General features: G+C 53.3%; 1 protein-coding gene across 4 annotated transcripts in view; it reads left to right on the forward strand.

Moving 5' to 3' along the window:
- The window catches only part of ITGB4 (integrin subunit beta 4), a 55908-nt gene extending 38142 nt beyond the window's left edge, over positions 1-17766 (forward strand). For 2 of the 4 annotated variants that reach the window (XM_054047151.1, XM_054047152.1), the window contains exons 25-40: positions 97-276; positions 923-1071; positions 1812-2016; positions 4221-4381; positions 5471-5651; positions 7473-7610; positions 8361-8543; positions 8742-8873; positions 11188-11358; positions 11970-12143; positions 13740-13889; positions 14817-15005; positions 15398-15553; positions 15949-16113; positions 16644-16754; positions 17415-17766. In XM_054047151.1, the coding sequence (XP_053903126.1) occupies positions 97-276; positions 923-1071; positions 1812-2016; positions 4221-4381; positions 5471-5651; positions 7473-7610; positions 8361-8543; positions 8742-8873; positions 11188-11358; positions 11970-12143; positions 13740-13889; positions 14817-15005; positions 15398-15553; positions 15949-16113; positions 16644-16754; positions 17415-17554 (2585 nt within the window). In that variant the 3' untranslated portion in view covers positions 17555-17766. Of the gene's footprint in view, positions 1-96; positions 277-922; positions 1072-1811; positions 2017-4220; positions 4382-5470; positions 5652-7472; positions 7611-8360; positions 8544-8741; positions 8874-10077; positions 10300-11187; positions 11359-11969; positions 12144-13739; positions 13890-14816; positions 15006-15397; positions 15554-15948; positions 16114-16643; positions 16755-17414 lie in introns of all 4 variants that reach the window. The other 2 variants (XM_054047154.1, XM_054047153.1) reach the window with 2 other exon arrangements.
- Positions 17767-20436: the final 2670 nt, after the last annotated feature.

The following is a 20436-nucleotide window of genomic DNA, read 5'->3' on the forward strand; positions in this document are numbered from 1 at the left end:
AGGAGGCGGGTGTTGAGCTTATTGACCAAGGCAAAATAGGGATTTGTGAGGAGGGACCCTCTCAGCTATGCCCTTTCACCCTCTCCACCTGTGCAGATGCCCACGGGATGGTGGAGTTCCAGGAAGGTGTGGAGCTGGTGGACGTCCGGGTCCCACTCTTCATCAGGGAAGAAGACGACGATGAGAAGCAGTTGCAGGTGGAGGCGATTGAGGTCCCCATGGGGACAGCGGCGATTGGACGCAGGCTCGTTAATATCACCATCATCAAAGAGCAAGGTGAAGGGGGCGGAGGGGCGTGTGATAAGAAATTCTCAAACCTAGATTAATAGCTCCTAAGGCCAGAAAGGACCATTCTGATCTAGTCTGAGCTCCTGCACAACACAGGCTGGAAACCCTCACCCAGAGATTCCTGTCTCCAGCCCAGTGATTTGTGTCTGAACTAGATCATCTTGATTTGAAGACAAGAAGGGAAGGAGAGTTTCCCCCAGCTGGTCCCTCCCTTCCTGTGCTGTCCTGGCCAGCAGCCCCCATCCCCACTTAAATGGCTCATGCTTTCAGCAGAAGCCGTCGGTCATGAGGCTAGGAGAGACTTTCTAGCTGGGCGTGAAGGGATATCTCCAGATTTCCTCTGTTCCTTTATGGGGTTCCTTCTCCCTGACCTTCCTCTTTCACACCCTTTTTTCTTAACTTTTACGTGATTGATGCCCCCAACTCCATCTTTCCTCCTGGTGTTTCTTCCTAGAAACTGCACTCTTGAGACTATCGGATCCTCAGGTTTTTTGCAACAATTTCTTTGCTGATGTCTTTGACAGTATGGTGGCTTTAAAGAACCCAGCTCTATTCAGTGTGTGTGTGTTTTTCTAAGAAGCCTCCATCAGATATTTGTTTGTTTCACATGGTCCACCTATCTGACTCCTTTCAGCCAGCAGCATCATCACCTTTCTGCAGCCAGCCTACTCTCACAGCCGCTTCGACCAGGTGGCCAGAATCCCTGTGCGTCGGGAGATCATGGAAAATGGAAAATCCCAGATCACCTACAGAACTCGCGATCTCACTGCGAAGGATGGCAAGGTGAGGACTGTGCTCCTTGGTACTGGTGGATCTGAGCATGGTGGCATGAAACCCAGCAAGTGGGGACCAGTAATTACAGGGGCTGCCACAGCAGAGACAGATCCCAGTCAAAATGAATATACTCCGGGGAGGGGTGGGGCGGGGCGGGAGAGATGTGACCTAGAGGTCTGAGCGCAGAATGGGAGCCAGGAGCTCACGCATTCTCTTCCCAGCTCCGTCCCACCAGGTTTGCCTGTTGGAGGCCTGGGTTTGTGGCTAGTAAAAATGTTGCTCTTTCTGTCATCTTGACCAGCCTTCTGACATGCTTGTGATAATGGACTGTTTGGAAAAACCGGGATAAACCAGGAAGTTCCCCAGCAGGAATCATGTGCTGGTCATGTCCTGCAAAGCCTTCTGCAGCAGGGTCAGCCTGCAGAGGTCCTGCTATATAGACTATACTGCAGGAGTGATAGCACTAGAGAGGGGAGTGTGTGTTTTGTGTTTATATTGCATGAGAATACAGCTATGTGGGTTCCTTTCTGAATCTGCTACAGTACCGAGCAATATTCCATGGCTATGTAGAGGGTCGGGGGACCATACTGATGAGCTATGTCCTGTGGATGGAGAGGGGGTGGGCACACTGATGAGCCATGTCCTGTGGATGCAGTGTGGGGAAGGACTGAGTAATGAGCCATGTCCCGAGGATGCTGTGGCTGGGGAGTAATAAACTATTTAGCATGTTCTTTCTTCTCCTCTCCCAGGACTACGTCTTCGCAGAGGGCGACTTGGTCTTCCAGCCTGGGGAGATGCAGAAGGAGGTGCAGGTGGCGCTGCTGGAGCTGACCGAGATCGATGCCCTTCTGCAGAACCGCCAGCTCAAACAGTTTGCTGTGGATCTGCTCAACCCCAAGTACGGCGCCAAGATCGGCAAATACCCGCAGACCACGGTGACCATCACTGACCCAGGTGGGTGTCCCACCGGTGAGCCGTGCTTTTCCTGCATCGCCAAGTTCTTGTGCCACGTGCTGCTGGCAGATAGAATGACTCTAGGCCAGAAAAAGTAGTGTGAAGTGTGTAATCACTATAGTGTGTCACACCAGTGACATGTACAGATGTGTGGCCTGAGCTACCAGAGACGCTCCTTTCCCTTGATGCCTCAGCAGGCTGCAGGTCTGGGTCCTAGCTCCAGTCGGACAACTGCCTGGGGTAGTTAATGAGACAGGGTGGGTGAGGTGACATCTTTTACTGGACCAACTTCTGTTGGTGAGAAAGACAAGCTTTCGCACTTACCCAGCGCTCTTCTTCAGGTCTGGGAAAGGTACTCGGAGCGTCACAGCTACATACAAGTGGAACAGATTGTTTAGCATTAGTATTTCACATATATTTCAAGGGACCACTCAAGGTGAAGTGGTTCATTAACACCTCTCCAGTCATGGGGGCAGACACTGGGGGGAAGGGGGTATTAGTGGGTTATGGATTGTTGTAATAAGCCATAAATCCAGTGTCTCTGTTCAGTCCATGATTTTTAGCGTCTAGCAGAGTAATGAATTTAAGCTCATCTTTTGAAAGTTTCCTTTGAGGATGGGGACTGAGAGGTCAGCTACAGAGTGATGGCTTGGTGAAAAGTAACAGGCTGTTTTTGCCTTTTATCATTTTCCTGCGTGAGTTCATTCAAGAGCGTAGTGATTGTCTGGTTTCACACACGTAGTTGTTATTGGGCATTTAGTGCACTGGATGAGGTGCACCATCCAGTTGTGATAGGCACGTGTAAGACCCCTGGACCTTGAAAGGTGCGTTGTGGGGTTGTTGATGTTCTAGCTGTGGAGATATGTCTGCAGGTTTTGCATGTTGTGCTGGTGTATCTAATGATATAGTTTTGGTTCCCCCTAGTGGTAGATATGTGCATAGACGGTATCTCAGTCCCAGAGACTGGGAGGAGATGGATCATGTGAATTGCAAACCGAAGTGAAATTGGTTTCTTTGGGTACGTCTACACTTACCGGAGGGTCCGGCGGCAGGCAATCAATGTTCTGGGATCGATTTATCCCGTCTGCTTTAGACGCGATAAATCGATCCCGGATCGATCCCGGAAGTGCTCGCCGTCGACACCGGTACTCCAGCTCAGCGAGAGGAGTACGCGGCATCGACGGGGGAGCCTCCTTGCCGCATCTGGACCCGCGGTAAGTTCGGACTAAGGTACTTCGAATTCAGCTACGTTATTAACGTAGCTAAATTTGCGTACCTTAGTCCGAAGTGGGGGGTTAGTGGGGACCAGGCCTTTGTTTCCTTTCCCTGCGGATCTGGATGCAAGTAGCAGTGTGTTTTGGGGGAGTCGATGAACCACGTAGTACTGTCTGCACCATTAATGTTTTAGTCCCATGGGGCTCCGTGGGGTTTAGATACCTGTGCAACCACATGTGGAGTGGCCCTTCCCGCATGAGCCAGGCTATATGGGTTGTATGACAGGCCGTATCCGAGAGTTGTGTATTCTCCTCACTTGTTGGGTAGATAGTGACAAAGTAATTATTAGGTATGTACTTGACACTGTCATAGCGGCTTCATGGAACTGTGATCTAAAGGAGAAACCGTTATTGAAGCATCATAAAATGCACAATAGAAAAGCCCAAACGCTTCCAGAAAGCCAAGCCAAGCAGCTGGCATAGTCACAGATTCATTTCTGCGGCACAAGCCCCGCGTGCATCACAGAAGAGGCAGTGTGACTCGGTGGCTAGTTTCAGGGATAGGACACCTGGGTTCTATTCCTGACTCTTGCTCTGACTTGTTGTGTGACCGTGTCACATTGCCTCTGTGTGAATCATAGAATACCAGGGTTGGAAGGGACCTCAGGAGGTCATCTAGTCCAACCCCCTGCTCAAAGGGGGACTAATCCCCAGATAGATTTTTCCCTAAATGGCCCCCCGAGGATTGAGCTCACAACCCTGGACAGGCCAATGCTCAAACCACTGAGCTATCCCTCGCCCCCTTGTGGTTAGTCTGCGAAGTGAAGAGAACACTGATCCCATCCTCAGGGATGGCTTGAGAGCTAATAGTAATGGCTGTAAAGCCCTCAGAGAGCTGGAGAAGTGGTGATGTGGGTTGTCCCATTCTCGCTCCGTCCTGCTGAGGGAAAGTCACTCATGCACTCGGGCATTTCACTCTCCCCACTGCAGAAGTTGTGGATGGCATACAGATCCCAATTGGCCTGGGCCAGTTCCCTCAGTCTCCCAGAGGCAAGCTGGGTGCACCGCTCAATCCGAACGCCCAAGCTCTAAGCTCCAGGAAAATCCGCTTCAACTGGTTACCACCGCCTGGCAAACCAATAGGGTACAAGGTAAGGGCTAAACAGGTTCCTGGGGTGGGCATGGACAGCCCATCATCCTGGGGCATCATGGCCACTCCAGTCCAATGATCGTTCATCCTGCGGGGGAGGGGAGAGAAGGTGCTGGAAGGTGGGAGGGCATCGTGGGCTTGATGGATGTCCTGGGTGGATTCTCTACGACCATATCAAATCTTATTCAAGTCCAGTAAGGGAAAGTCAGCAAGGGGCTTACCTCTCATATGGAGCCTGTCTGTCTGGTGTGGGGGTGGGTGGGGCTGGGGTGGCCTTCGAGCTTGTGGAAGGGAAAGCGCATGTAGCTGGGGAGAGCCAGGTGTAGTGCCAATTTTCCCTCCTCACCTTTGTCAAGGAACTCGACCCTTAGCTCCTGTGTGTCCCGCTTCTCCAACCCTCCCCACCCCAGTTCACAACCTCTCCAGTTCAGCCACTGCACCTCATTCCTTCCCTGACGCATGTCCCGACTCGGATAGCCCACAGTCCTTAGCCCCAGCACAGGGACCTCAACCTGCAGCACCTGCCCTTGCCGCCTCTCTCCCCTGAGCAGCAGCGGCTAATCGTGCCAGAGCCCTTTCTAAGTTTCCTGGTGCGGAGCCCCCTGGGGACTCAGATGACTGTATTTCCCTTAGATGTGAAGTTACATTTCTCCAGCGGGGAAAGGCCGCTGTGTTCTCACTGGGTGTTGCTAGGAGCATGAGGGATTAGCAGGCAGAGCTTCCTGCCAGGGAAACTGGGGCAAACTCCATCACTTAGCACAGAAAGAACTAGTCAAGGGAAAGCTCCAGAAAATGTACTGGAGGAAACAATCCCACGCTGGGAGTGGGCTGGACTAGATGGTCAGTGTTGAATGTAGGGTGAAACTCCCCCTCTGCAGACTCTGCACCACTTATTCTCTCAAAATAGGGCTTCATTGGTGCATGGGTCTTCTCTGACCATTGCATCCTGCTGTGCATAACACTCACTACCCCAGGCAGCGGGTTGCATGAAGTTTGCACTAGGTTTATAATCGCTCTTGGTGGCTGGGAAGAGGAACTGAAGGAGAACAGGGGAGGGGAGACGTACTTATGGTTTTCCCTTTGATGGTAGGTGAAGTACTGGATCCAAGGGGACCCTGAATCGGAGGCCAGGCTGATCAATTCCACAGTGCCATCAGCAGAGCTGAATAACCTATACCCCTACTGCGACTACGAGATGCAGGTCTGCGCCTACAGCAACATGGGCGAGGGGCCGTACTCGGATATCACCCACTGCCGCACCCTGGAGGACGGTGAGCTGCTCCCCCTGGCTTGTTCCCACAGGCTCACCTGGTGTTTGTGGGGATTAGATCCTAGTGACCAGCTGATGTGGCCAGAGGACACCAAACCCAGTCCCACGTATTGAAGGCTGATGCCTCATTGGAAATGTCTGCAGGACAACCTGATCTTTTAAAAGGCACAATCTGGTGGTCTGGACCCAGGCCTGGCTCCCAGGAGCGTTTGAGTTTCTGCTACCAGCTCTGAAATAGGTGCCATCTGTGGCTTTGGCCCAGTCACTGAACCTCTCCCACCCTGTGTCCTAAGCTGGGACATCTCAGGGTATGTCTACACTGCATCCGGGAGTGAGCATCCCAGCCCAGGGCCACAGACTCGTGCTAGTGTAAAAACAGCTCAACCCCCCCCCCCCCCCCCCCCCCGGACTTGAGAGCCTAAGCTGCAGCATCTACATCAAGCTTTTTAGCACTCTAGCCTGAGTCTGTGGACCTGGGCTAGGAGACTCACTCCCTGGTGCAGTGTAGACGTACCCTTATAGGCCTCATTTTTTTAACTGCTGAGCACCCTCCATACCAAGTGATTAAACTCAAGCCCCATGTGTCCAGGTGTTTTATCCCGTTCTCATCACTGGGGGTAATGGGGATATTCCCCTGCTGTTCCCACAGGGTTGTTGTGGGGATGAACTGGTTAATGAACATGAAACATGTTGTGTGAGTGTGTTACAAAGGACTATAGGTCCAAGAGCCGCTCAGCTCCTCATAAATGGAAGAGTATTTGCTTCTCCAGGTACCAATCTGAACATCTTACTTCATCTTGCACTGCCCCGGTCAGTAGCCGGGGATGGCTGTTTTATTAAATCTTGCCAGGAAAACAACAAAAAAGCAGAAGGCCCCAAACAAATGGAAACCTGAAATATTGATCACAGGATTGCTATCGCCCAATGATAGCCGGACGTTTTATGAAGCTCTGAATGGAGCTAGAGAAATACGGGATTTTTTGGTTCACTAGCAATTCTGAAAAATCAAAAGAACAAAATAAAATAAAATTGGGGGTTAACCAAAGCATTTTCTTTGACCCCAAATGTAACATCTCACTTGGGTTTCAAGCATTTTTAAACATTTCTGATTTTTTTTTTTTTTTTAATAAAATTGACAGGAAATTTTGAAACAAGAAGTCATTTGGAAATGAAAAATGGAAACATTTCATATTTCAAGTATTGAGATGAAAGGTTTAGGATTTGTTTTACCAAAACAATTACACAAAATCGACATGAATTCATGAAATGTTTCATTGCATTTTTTGCCCAAAAAAGGTTTTGCTCTAAAAATTTCACCCAGCTCCTAGTTATGAACACATCTACCGCCACTAGTGCCTACTTCGTTTAAATCCTCTTTGTTAATGTGCTTCTGAACGCTGTGTACTGCACCTCCACGAGTGGCGGTGGAATAGACCCAAATGGCATCTTGTGTCCTTCTATCTCTGGTTTGTGGCTGGCAAGACTTTTCCTTCCACCAAGAAACCTTCCTCCAGGGGGCCCATCAGAAAGAACCAAATTGCTGGAGGAGAGGAGAAGACAGCCCATCATGGACATGGGGAGCGATAGGCATATTGGAAGGGTCTAGACACCCTAGGCTCTGTGATGCATTTTCCAGCACCTTCCAGAGCAACTGGTGTAAAATAAGCATGTGGTGGTGCCGCAGTCAGTCAGGAGATCTCCCCGGATCGAGTCAGTTGAGCCACACTTCCCTTGGTCATGTCCCATCACTCACACCCAGAAATATCCAGCCCTCCCCGCATGCTTGTTTCCAACCCCGCCTCTTTGCTCTCGTTCCTGTTAGTTCCCAGCGAACCTGGGCGTCTGGCTTTCAACGTCGTCTCTTCCACTGTGACTCAGCTGAGCTGGGCTGAGCCTGCCGAGACCAACGGGGAGATCACAGCCTACGAAGTCAGCTACGGACTTGTCAATGAGGACAATGGTAAGAGAGGGCTCTCCCTTGCCGAATGGTCCTGTAGAGGTGTCTCCATCGGGCTAAGACCTTGGCAGAAACTGCCAGGACCCATCTCCAGTGATTCGCTGCTCCTACCCCGGAGCCATGAACTGGGGTTGGGAGCAGCCCACGTTACGATGAGTGAGAGAGCACAGGCTGCTGGGGAGGTGGGGGGTGGTGGGATGCCAGAGCCCAGGACAGAAGTTCAGTATTAAGGACATGGTCCTGTGAGCTCCTGAGCACCCTCAACTCCTATTGACCTCATCTGACTTCAGTGGGCGTTGGGGATGCTTCTCACCTTGAACAGTCTAGGGATAATGCCCTGGAAAACCCGCTGCTGGAGGCCCATTTCCCGGTTCGTTTTGGGAGCTTCCCAGAAGTGGAGTTACACCCTGGGAAACAGCTTGGAGGATGGAGGGGAAAAGAGCTGGGACTGCCACAGTGCCATGAGCACACCAGCTAGGCAGCTGGCCAAGGGACTGAGCTGCATGCACAGGACAGACACTGCAGCTGTAGCGACCACAGAAAAGAGCGGGTGCGTGTGTGCAGAGGCCGGGGTGGGGCGGGGGGTGTCGCTGGGCCTTTGTGCTGTTTTCCCTTTCAAACGGGAGAGCAAAGCCGCCTAGCCCAATACAACGGAAGGAGCAGGGAGAGAAGAAATGAAGAGAATAGTGTGTGTGTATGTGTGTGGGGAGAGAGAGAGATGACCTTGCTGGATGGGTGTGTGCTTCCTTGCAGTTCCCTTTGGGCCCATGAAGAAAGTTCTGGTTGAGGAGGCGAAGAAGCGCATGGTTCTGATTGAAAACCTGCGGGAGTCGCAGCCGTACCGCTACACGGTGAAGGCCAAGAATGGAGCCGGCTGGGGGCCTGAGCGAGAAGCTACAATCAACCTCGCCACGCAGCCCAGGCGCCCAATGTCCAGTGAGTGCTTCTACTGGCCTGGGCGCGTAGGGAGTGGGGCTTGACTACTCTCTCTCCCTCCCTCTCCCCATTTTAACTTGTCTGTGTCCATGCTAACATGCCTATCCCTATGGCATCTGGGTGGATGGTTTTCCTCTGGCATGGGAGGGCCCCACACAAGCAGGGTGTTTAATGGCGCTCTCTGCCTGCCCCTTGCAGTTCCCATCATCCCCGACATCCCAATCATCGATGCCGAGGGCGGCGAAGACTACGACAGCTACTTGATGTACAGCGCGGACGTGATGCGCTCCCCGTCCGGCAGCAAGCGCCCCAGCGTCTCCGACGACTCCGGTACGTGCGCTGTGTTTTGCAAAGAGCGTTTTGTTGATTTCTCTTGACAGCTTTGAACACTGAGCCTCCCCCGGGAGAAGGGGAGTCGAGAAAGCAAACCAGCAGAGAACCTCCCTTCCGAACGAGGGAGTGATTTACTAGCCACAGGTTCAGCACAGATCGTTTTTTGTTCCTCGTTCTGCTGTGACGGCAGAGAGAAGTCCCAGCTCTGGGAGGACCATGCAGAGGCTGAGCTGCCACCTTGCTTCTGTGCTGCTGCTCTGAAGAGCAATGGAGGCTCAGCCTCCACCAGGCACAGTTGGGTAGGAACTTTGCATCCAGAGGTTGGGCCTCTGCCCGTTGCCATGAGATTAGGGTACAGCGCACAGTCCTGACCTCCTAGCTCCTGGGGATGTTTCTTAGTTCAGCCTTTAGGCCAACAAGAGGGACCTCACTGGGTGGTGGAGCAGAGACATTTCAGCTAATAGCTGCTTAAGACCCAGAAGAACCCTAGTGGCCCATGGTATCTGGCTCTCTCCCATTGTGCTCTAGGGGTGTCCCATTGGCTATGTCAGGGCTGCTAAGGTGAACGTGGCACAGTCTCCGCTTGGAATAACTATTTCAAATGGGAAGAATGAAAGTGACTTGTAATGTGAAGCTGGGGCAACTGGTGTTGCTGGGGCAACCTTACAGGAGACCTAGGCTGGAGCAGGTTCGACAGTGGCTGGAATGAGGCGTCCCCTGCCCTGTGCTCGCTCTCTCTCTCTCTGTTTCAATCTGCTTTGGGAAGTGATGCGCCCTTGCAGAGAGTAGAGTGTACGTGTAAGGACAGCCCCACGGTGGCCAGAGTTGTGTGCACCTGTGAGCTTCATGGAGTGAGGAGGCCGCTCCTGAGCATGGGAGGACAGTTCTATCCAGCAGTGCCTGTGATGGGGACAGGTGTGCAGTGGGATCGCCAGCCCTGTTCTCAATCCTGACTGAAATGGGGTTGGAGCTCTGGTCTCCCCAGGGCTGGTTGAACCCCCAGCGTCCTGTTCCCTCCATTCTCCAGCTCTGTCCCATGATCTCTGCACAGCAGTAGCCCATCAGCGGGTTTGTCACAGGAGGCAGATGCAGCTGCTCCTGGAGGCTGACCCCAGTGTGCAGCAGGTGGCCTGATGGTGGCAGGTTCCCCACTTTGCCCCTGCAGGCCGTGCCAACGTGAGTACTTAAATTGTTCCAAAAGGCTCCAGGTGGAAATATGTGCAGCTGCTGGGGGAGGACTTGGACCTTCGCCGCATCACCTGGAGGCTCCCAGCCGAAATGATCCCCCGCCTCTCTAGCAGCAGCTGCTTCTCCTCGGACACCGAGGGTTTCCTCCACGAGGATAGCTCCCATTCTGAGCTGTTGGACAGCGACACAGCCAGCGGCAGCCTGACGAGGAGCACGACGCCCCGGCCCCAACCAGGTGAAGGCCGGCTTCTTCTGCAGTGAATGTCGTGTCTCGTCCTTCTCCGAGCCAAGAGCGTGGAACTGGGCCCTGCCCCCTAACATCCCCTCTGTACCCACATTGGTGTTGGCATGAGGCACTGGTCACATGTAGTAGAGTCTGCTTGCAAAGTGTTGTCATGGTCTGTCTGCTCAGGAGAGTGCCAAGGTAACGCCCACCTCGGGCATGGACTGGGAACCTGCTAGGAGCTCGCTTCTGCAATAGGCTCGGACCCTTAGGGAAGGAGCACATCAAAACCATGTGAAGCCTGTAAGAACAGCCGCCTCCAAGGGGCCACTCCTCATCTTAAGTAACTGCTCTGAAGTAACCCACCCAGGTTTCCAGTGGAAACCTGCAGGACTATTATTGAGAGAGCAGCCTCTAGGAGGCACCTGATTTCTGCTGCCCCTTTGGGTGGTCACTTAAGAGGGGGTTCATAAAGACCATTAATGGTGGGGTTTGCTTTTCAGGTCCGGCTGAGATGGGCTCCAATGTGAAATCTGTGGGAGCCGCCTCCTTCAGTTGGCATTTCTTCTTCTTTCGTTAAGACAAAATATAAACACGTGCTAGGATCAAGAGATCTGACTGTTAAGACACGTGAGGTTGGACCTTAGCAGCCCCCCGACAAGCTGAGCTCTGGAGTTACCTTGGGCACTGCGGGTCGGTTGGGTATTGTGCAGGGGGTGCAGGTTCCCGTTTGTTTCCCCTGCTGCTGGCTGTGCGATTGTCACTTGTCTGAAGAGCCGGAGTTATGTTCTCAAACAGCTGGAGAACAGGACAAAGCCGATGCAGGAGGCACGGAGCCGTGGTATGGTCCCGATGCCTAGACTGCAATTGCTGAGACTGACTGAATTCAATCTTTCCCAGAGCATCTGCCGAATGGCCGGATGGATTTCACCTTCCCCGGCAGTGGGGGCACCCTGAACAGGACCTTGAATGCTAGCTATAACCAGCTGACCTCACACATGCACACGGAGAGGAGGCTAATGGGCAGCTCGTCTCTGACCAGAGATTACAGCACAATGACCTCAGGATATGGTGAGTGTCAGGGGATTGGGGCTCTCCCCTCTGCTCCGCCATAGCAGGGACTTGTCTTCCTACCCTCTACCCCTTACAGCGATCTTGGGTCACACCAGCCGGGAGCTCCCTGTATCTCTGCCTCCCAGAGCTCCCTCTCTCCACACTGAGAGGGCTACCTCTGTGCATCCCACCAGGGCACCCTGAGAAAGGGGGGGCTGCCTCCATGGCTCCCCTCCCCTGAGCTCCCTGGGAAAGGGGAGGCGGCCTCCATGGGGCCCCCCCAGGGCTCTCTGGGAAAAGGGGGGGCTGCCTCCATGGCCCCCCCGCAAAGCATTCTGGGAAAAGGGGAGCCTGCCTCCATGGGCCCCCGCAAAGCATCCTGGGAAGGTCGGGGGCTGCCTCCATGCCTCTTACTTTATCTCCATGGTTACTTTGCAGCTTGAATTGTCTGAGAGTCGGTCTGGCAATGGGGACGGGGCTGGAGAAGCCCTTTTCATGCTCTCCCTTAAGGCAGCCCTCTCTGTACTGGGGCCCCAGCACACGGGCTGCTCTGGCTTCAGATGCCTTCAGTGGTGTCTGTCTCTCTCTCTCTCTCTCTCTCTCTCTCTCTGTTTTCCACTATCCTGTAGACCAGCCAGGGAGGATTCTCCCTTCCATACGTGAAGATGGTGGCAGGATGGCCTTGCTGCCCCAAGACGTAGGTGTCAGGAGCAGGGCAAAGGTGAAGGGTTCCTATGCCAGCAATGGCTTTCGGGATTCTATAATCATGACTGATGGGCCCACTGGGATTGCCAAGTATATAGGTACAGCCCACGGCAAAGCCTTGTCCAGTGTCTTCGTGGGTGTCTCCCCGCAGTCATGCATCTCATAACCAGCCCATCCACCCGTGAGCTGTCTGCTCCTCTCCTCCACCGGCTTTGTGTGTGTGCTGATCTGTGCCCCTGACCCTGGCTGCGCCTTCACCACACCACCTTTCCATTTGCAGGGTTCATTGACCTCGTTAAAGCCATGTGAGCTGATTAACCCGCCCCGCGCTCTAACGACTTCATTGACTCGCCGTCCGCGTCCTGTCCTCTTCGCTCCTAACAAGCCGATCGTTTTCTGTCTCTCTCCACAGGCCTTGGGGGAGAATGTGTGCCCGATGCAAAACATCCCTCCGAACCACGCTAGGCAGCTGAGCCCTAGAGCGCCTGGCATTGAGGTGCTGGAGAATCTGCTCGTCATTGCATCCATTTGCTGCCATGAAGGCAGTGGTTAAGGGATACCCCTTAATTCTTCCCACCTTTTGGTTCTGGAGGTGCTATTTGTAGAGAGAGCAGGGTGGGCTAATGAACTGAGCATCGGGCTGGGAGCCAGGAGCTCCCAGGGTCTAATCCCTCGTCCCATTTTGACTCACATGAACCTCTTTGCCTCAGTTTCCCCATCTGTAAACCAGGGATAGCAATACTCGCCTCCCTAACAGCTTGATTCAGTTACTGGGACACGTGACTGCAAAGCAGTTTGAGGATGATGGCGGAGGATTGCAAAGGCATAAAGGGCAGTTAAGCACCTGAACCCCATTGAGAGCCCATGGGAGTTGGGTGCTTAATTCCCATTGACCGTCTCCCCCTTGAAGTGTCACCTTTGAGTGGCTGCCGGCACGGAGTGGGGGGAGGTCAGAGAGAAGCTGGCGGGGGAATGAGCAGCTACGTAGGTGAGTGTGTGGAAGATAGAGGAGTGGCCAGTGGGTTAACTGTGGATGTGCGAATGGGTAGGGACGGCTCGTCCTTCACAGTACCTCTGTGCCCTTCTCTCCGATGGGGGTCTCTGATCCCACCCCCACCCTATCCCCAGCTTGCATGCAGCAAGGCTCAGGGCTGTTAGATGGCTGCTCTGACTCCCCTTCCCCCTCTCCGTGCGCAGGCCTGTCAGGCAAAGCACACACCCTAGGGTGCATTCCCTCTTCCCCCAGAAGGCCAGGAGTCTCACTCACTCCCAAGATGTCCTCGAAGCACCAAGCCGCCTGGACGTGGTGCTTCAGGGGGAGTGAGTTTGGCCAAGCCTGGCCCCAAGCCTGCTGGGGAGCTAAGGGGCTGGCAGGGAAAACGTCTAGATGTTTTCAGCAATCCCTTCGCTCCCATGGCTGGAGTTAGGGTGTTGCTTCTCCAAGTCCAGAGACTGCAGGGCGCCGTTGTCAGAACCCATTCGTACACCGCTTGACCCATCCTGGCTGCTCAGCTCAGCCCCCAAAGCCCCTCCGGGTAGGTTCTCGGCAGATCCGGCCCGTGGTTGCGGAGAGGACCTTTTGCCACATTCTCCCCGGACTGTAAGGACCATCACACACTGGGGTGTATCTGTTTCTTTTCCCCGCTGCCTCTCACCATTGAATCCAAGGTTGTGACTTTCCCTCTTTGCATCAGATTCCAGAATGGCCCTGGGCGTCCCTGACACTCCCACCCGCCTGGTGTTCTCTGCGCTGGGGCCCACCTCCCTGAAAGTCAGCTGGCAGGAGCCGCAGTGCGAGAAAGAGGTGCAAGGCTACAGCGTGCAGTACCAGCTCCTCAGTGGAGGTCAGTGAGCCCTGTTTGGCTGACGGCTCAGCCCCGGGCGTGGAACGAGTCTTCGTGGTACAGCATGGGGCTGGGAGATCTAGAGCGGAACCCGGATTCCACTGAAGCCAATGGGAGTTTTGCCTCTGATCTGAGCAGAGCCAGGATTTTAGGCGGGGGGTCTATTCCCAGCTCTGCCACAGACTTCTTGGGTGGCCTTGGGCAAATCATATATCCTCCTGGTGCCTCATTTCCCCCCCGTCTGGACTAGCTCAAATGCCCGCCCCCCCACTCTCCCCAGTGTTGAGGACTTGCTCGCTGACATCTTTGAAGTGCCGTGAGCTAGCCGGATGGAAGGTGATGGAGGAGGGGCCTGAGTCTGATTCATTCAGCCTCCTTGTTCCCTATTACTAATTTTAGTCAGTGTTTAGAGCCCGTCGCCTCCGGACCCTGAGGCAGATGCTGGAGAGACGCAATGGCAAACACAGACGTAGAGTGGCCATTATGGGGGTAAACATAGCTACCATCCCAACGCTTCCCCCAGCCCACCCTCACCCCTCCCTAGCCTGTCGCACTGAGTTCAGTGCTGCAGCTGGGTCTGGAAAGGAGCCGGATAACCCTGCGATCAATGAGGGCAGAGTACCCAAGCTCATAGGACTTGTCTAAAGGCAGAGGGGTCCTATCACATGAGTCAGGCTATTGGGGGTTTGGAAGGATTCCCCCCATAAACACAAACACAGCCCTGCTGTAGGTGGCCACCTGCATTGTAAGGTCACATGCGCTCCGTGTACAGGCCGCGGCCAGAGGCAAGAGAACAGGCTTGAGGGATGGTTGCTCTGCTCTGGTGTGACTGACCACACACACACACACTGCTCTGTACTGCGGCTGCAGCCCTGCTGTTGTGACAGTTAGGTGGCACCTGTCTCTCTCCTTCCTCCCGCCTTCCAGGAGACGTGTACAGACTGAGCATCCCCAACCCCACTCACAACTCGGTGGTGGTGGACAACCTGCTGCCAAACCACTCCTACATATTCAAGGTGAAGGCCCAAAGCGAGGAGGGCTGGGGCCCCGAGAGAGAGGGCGTCATCACCATTGAGTCCCAGGTGGACCCGCAGAGCCCGCTGAGTCCTGTACCAGGTGAGAGGGCCCGGCGCTGGCTTCACTCCATTCCCGTCTCCCTGTGGCTGGGCAATGAGCCGCGGGACCCCGGTGCAGCGGGTTCACACACTGCTCCACTGCCCGGGGGGGTATGGAGGCCAGCCTCAGGGTGCACTGGGGGTCTGGGGCATGGTGGCGGCACCCCCATGTCGAAGTTTAGGCTCTGTCAGCTCCCAGTTGTTGCTCCTTCACTCCCCCTTTAAAATGAACACCCCCCCCCCCTCCTTGAATGCCGCTCCCCAATGTGCCATCTTCAGTGCACTATGCAAACAGCTGAGACTCCCAGCCCATTACAGCAGTGACCTGCACAGACCCAGGCTGCTGCTTCTCTCCCCCAGTCCAGCACTGACCTCTCGCTGTTGCTCCTGCAGGTTCACCGTTTACATTGAGCACCCCCAGTGCGCCAGGACCCCTGGTGTTCACTGCCCTGAGCCCGGACTCGCTTCAGCTCAGCTGGGAGAGACCCCGCAAGCCCAACGGGGCCATTCTGGGCTACATGGTCACCTGCGAGATGCTGCACGGAGGAGGTACGTTCTCGCTCCGGCTGGGCTGGAAACAAGCCATCGGAGAAGTGACAAATTATCCCTTGGCTGGGACTAAAGCGTAGCACGTTGCAGCTGCAGACCTGATCCAGGAACAGAGCCTCCCGCTCCGTTCAATCCCTGAGTAGTCTTAGTGGGGAGGGCTGGGCCTGAGACCCAGCCCTGTACTGAAATGGGGATCTTTCGACAGAGAACCGGGGATGTCATAAGGGGGGGATGAGGGCTGAGACAAGAATAAAGTGGGGCAGGGGAGAGGGTGGTGGAAACTGCAGGAGGGTAGCAGCTGGGGGGTGAGTGGGGAGGAAGTTGGTGGGAATGATGGTGGGCTTTAGGGAACCATTGTATTCTCTCTCTTCATACCGTGCTTCCATTTGGATTAGGGGAACCCAGGAATATCTATGTGGAGGGGGACAACCCAGAAACCTCCCTGACAGTGCCCTACCTGAGCGAGAACATCCCCTACAAGTTCAAAGTGCAAGCCAAGACCACCCAAGGGTTTGGGCCAGAAAGAGAGGGCATCATCACCATTGAGTCTCAAGATGGAGGTACCACATTTCTTGTGTATATATGGGGGAACAAAAGACAACTTGTGGGAGATGGCAGTCATGGGAAGAGCCGGGAACTGGGTCAGGACTCCAGGGTTCTCGTTCCACCTCTGCTGGTGAAACAATTTCTGTGCCACAGTTTCGCTATCTTTAGAATGAGGATAATACATACCTCCTGGGGGCAGCAAGGTTTAATGTAATATTTATAAGGGGCTTTGAGATCCTTGGGTGAGAAAGGAGTCTGAGAACTTATTACTTTATTACCAACCTTCTTCTTTCGATGACTGTGCATCCCCAAGACCCAGCAGCCACCTCACAGGGTCTTTCAGCCTTCCAGTATCTCATGAGCATTCTTCAGATTTCTTTCTTTAAGGGCTCCTAATGGAACAGTATGACATAAGCTCTCTGCCTAGTGGTATAGAGAGAGGGTCGTTGGCGTTGATTGCTCAGTGACGGGTAGCTAGGGGCTCCATGTGATCGTACAGCTCCTGCAACATTCCCCGAGCTGACTTTTCTCCTCTTCTCTCCAGGAGCTTTCTCACAGTTCGGAGGGCAGCAATACATGAGAGAGGAAGTGTACAACCTCCCCGCGGAATACAACACCACCATCAGCCACTCCTCTCTGGAGCCCTACTACACAGGTAAGGGCTTCCTGTCTGGAATGCTTCAGTCCCTGGAGATGGGGCAGATTGTTGTACGGAGTCACAGTCGTTGGTATCGGCCAGTGCAAAGGAAGGTGCCTGGTGTAGTGAATAGTTACAGCACAATCCTGATTGCCCATAGATCTCAGGGTCCTAGCTCTGCAGACATCCAGGGAGGGGCTATTGGAGGGCTCCTCAAGGCTATTCAACCCTATAGGCTTTCAGCAGGGTGGGCGAAAGGAGAAAGAGAGAGGAAAAATGAACAATTTAAAAAATTGTATTTAAATATCCCCATCCCTTCACCCCTCTGGTGCCAAGGGGTAATGATTTTGAGACACAATAAATTGCTGTCAATAGGAACTGAACCAACTCCTCTCTGTCCTCGCTGCAGCACTGCCTGCTCTGCCTCCCCTAGTACTGGGTGAATGCCAGTCTGAAATGCGCCATGGTTGCATTTCCTGAACGCAGCCCAGGTCCCGCTGTGGCTGACGGCCTTCATGTGGGGTCCGGGAGAGAATTTCGTTCCCAACACGCAGGCTAGGGCCCAACAGCTACTGGTCCTCCTGCAGATACCTGTCTGACAGTCCAGACGGGATAGAGCCAGGGCAGCACCTCACGTAGGCCGTCATGCCCACGGCTGACCTGCTCCTCTTGTTGCAGATGGCATGTTGATGACCACCCAGCGGGTGGAGAGCAGTGGCACCCTCACCAAGCAGGTCACCAAAGAGTTCGTCAGTAGGACCATGATGTCCAGCGGAACACTCACCAAACAGATGGAGACACAGTTCTTCGAAGACTGAGCTGGGGAGAGGCTGCCATAGGGGTGTGCGTGTTCAGACTGCAGAGCTTTTCAGGCAGGCTCATGCTATGGTCAGCTTCCAGGCTCTGGGCCGCCGTGCCCACCTAATCTCACCTGGGCATAGAACTGCAGTGGCACTTGACACACTGGTCATTCCTTTGAAGCCCACCGCCGTGGAGGCGGCAAGAATATATATATATATATATATATATATATATATATATATATATATATATAATATATAAATGGAGATATCCTATCTCCTAGAACTGGAAGGGACCTTGAAAGGTCATCGCATCCAGCCCCCTGCCTTCACTAGCAGGACCAAGTACTGATTTTGCCCCAGATCCCTAAGTGGCCCCCTCAAGGATTGAACTCACAACCCTGGGTTTAGTAGGCCAATGCTCAAACCACTGAGCTGTCTCCCCCTCCTCCCCAAGTCAGCGGATGGGGTGGCAAGTGTGTGATTGGCATTTGGAGCGCTCCGTTTCTGGGCTGGCCGGCCTAGGATCTCCACTGAGTGGTCTGTCACAGAGGCTTCTCAGTGCAGGGTCATTGGCCAGCCGTTTGTGGAGTCCCGTGTAGTATAATCCTTACCTGCTGACTTTGTGTGTATGTGCTGCCTACCCACTCTCACATGGCTGGCCTCCTGCTGGGAGTCTGACTGCACTGGGCTTTGGTTTGTATTTAAATATCCAGCTCCCCCTCTGTCTTGTGTGCTACCTGTCATGCATGGTCACTTTTTTATTTTTCCAACCTGCTGTCTCAGCCCTGCTTTTCCCCCCTGTTCATTTCACCAGTGGGAGGCAACTCCATTGTGCTCTGCAAATGTGCACAGTTCCATTGTTTATGAGCATGTGTTGCAATGTAGATGGTCAGGGTAATCGCTGCATGCCTACCGCACCTGTTTGTGTAAAGCCCCCTGCTGCTAATGTGTGGTACTGCAGTAACAAATTATAGCCTTAATTTGCATAGCATTACCCACAATGCTCTATGATGCAATTTTGCTGAACTCTTGTATAGTTTTCCTCGTATCTATAAATATATTTTATTATTTTATAAAGAAACCTAGGTAAATGAGAGCTACCATGAGCATTGAAGACACACAGCTTTTGGGAAACATTTGTAATAGCAGAGACTGGTTAAGGAGCCTGATACAAAGCCAATGGGAAAACGCCCAGTGACTTCAATGGGCTTTAGATCAGTACCCAAATCCTCCACTGTTGCTTTCTGCAAGACAGCAACCCATCCTCCTACAGCATCCCAGATCGAGGAGCTTGTGTACTGCATAGCATACAACAGTCCAGTCTTACTGTAGCTACTGCATACTCTTGGGCGAAGGCCAAGTAAAGCCTGGAGGACTACAAGGGAAGAATCAGAATTGCTAGTTCAGTGGTGTAGGATCGGAAGAAATGTACTATAAACGGGTAATAATTTTGTTTTCTTGAAAGACCAACTTGGTTATAAACCTAAGACCCCAAATCCTTATTGGTGTCACTTTCCCCACAGTGGAGCTTTAGTGCAGCTTAGGCAGATAACATTGTGTGACTTGTAAAGGCCTTTGATCCCCTGCCCAAAATACTCCCTGTAGTGTATTACATTCCACTGTTACCCAGTAACTACAAGGTGATGGCAGAGAGAGAAGTGGGGGCAGGACAGTCTCTCTCCTTTAGAGTGGATGAACTGTTAGCCTCAGCCACGTCATTCTTTCCCCAGCATCAGCCATTCTCAGACCACATTGGGGCCAAGAACTGTGCTGGAACCCTGCCGTGCGTGGCTATCGTTTGGTGGCAAGGCTGCGGCTGCGTGAACCAAGTCGCTCCCACGGTCCTGCTACCTAAGGCTCAGGGTAGTAGGGGCTATCGTGCGTCTGACCGTTGTCCAGTGATCCTTTACTAGAGTTACTGCCGTGTGTCTAGCTTCTGGGTCGATGAGGCATCCTAGCATCTTGCCATGCCCTTTGCTGAGTTCCCTCCCTGCTACTTCCCAACCCGGTGGTGCTGGAATCTCTGTATGTTCACTTTCCCTGGGGGAGGAGGGGAGCTTTGCCTTTCTGTCCCACATGCCTCTGCAAACACTGCACTAAGTTATGCCAGTGGGGTGACTCGTTCGTATGTTTCGCTTCCCAACCCTCTCCCCGAGGGGGTGTCTTTGAAGTGAGTGTTTCTGATCATAATGTACAGTACTAACCGCAGGGCTTGTGCGCCCAGTTCTGTAGCCACACGTCCAACCCAGCTGTGCTGATGTTTAATATGGCTATTAACCTAAAGACTTAAGGGAAGATTTGCAAAGGCCCAAAGGGCAGTTAAGTACCCAACTCCCATAGGAAGTCGGTGGGAATTGGGCAGCTCCTATTTATGCCTTTGAAAATCTCCCCCTAAGCCCCTCCAGGCCATTGCACAGCGTTAGCTGGCTGAACAGGAGCTGAGGCAGCATGGGCCAAAAGCTAGAGCTGTGGAGTGGGAGGCAAAACCCCTAGGGGGTTCTAGCCCTGGCTGCACCACTGACTCCTTCCCTGAGCTTGGGCAAGACCCTTAACACCCTGGTGCCATGTGGCACATCTGTCAGATGGGGATGGTAGGACCCACCTTTGAAACCCACCAATGAGAAATGCTCTTGAATTGCCTCTTGTTTGACATTTGGGTCTGAAGGGGTCTGAGCGTGGACTGGTTCAACTTCACCCTCAGCCGACTAGCAGGGGAGCTGCTCATGAGCATTTGGGAAACTGTTCCTAGTAAGGACGGCAGCTCCCACCTTTCATGGGTAAGGCCAGTTTTCAAAGGCCGCGGAACAAAAACAATAGCTGCCCTTATTCCCTGGAGGTGTCGCTGGTTTTATTGAAGCGGACTATGGAACTTCTCTGGTTCTCAAAGAATGGCAGAG

Source organism: Malaclemys terrapin, chromosome 13 (assembly GCF_027887155.1).
Source record: "Malaclemys terrapin pileata isolate rMalTer1 chromosome 13, rMalTer1.hap1, whole genome shotgun sequence".
NCBI classification, from domain to species: Eukaryota; Metazoa; Chordata; order Testudines; family Emydidae; genus Malaclemys; species Malaclemys terrapin.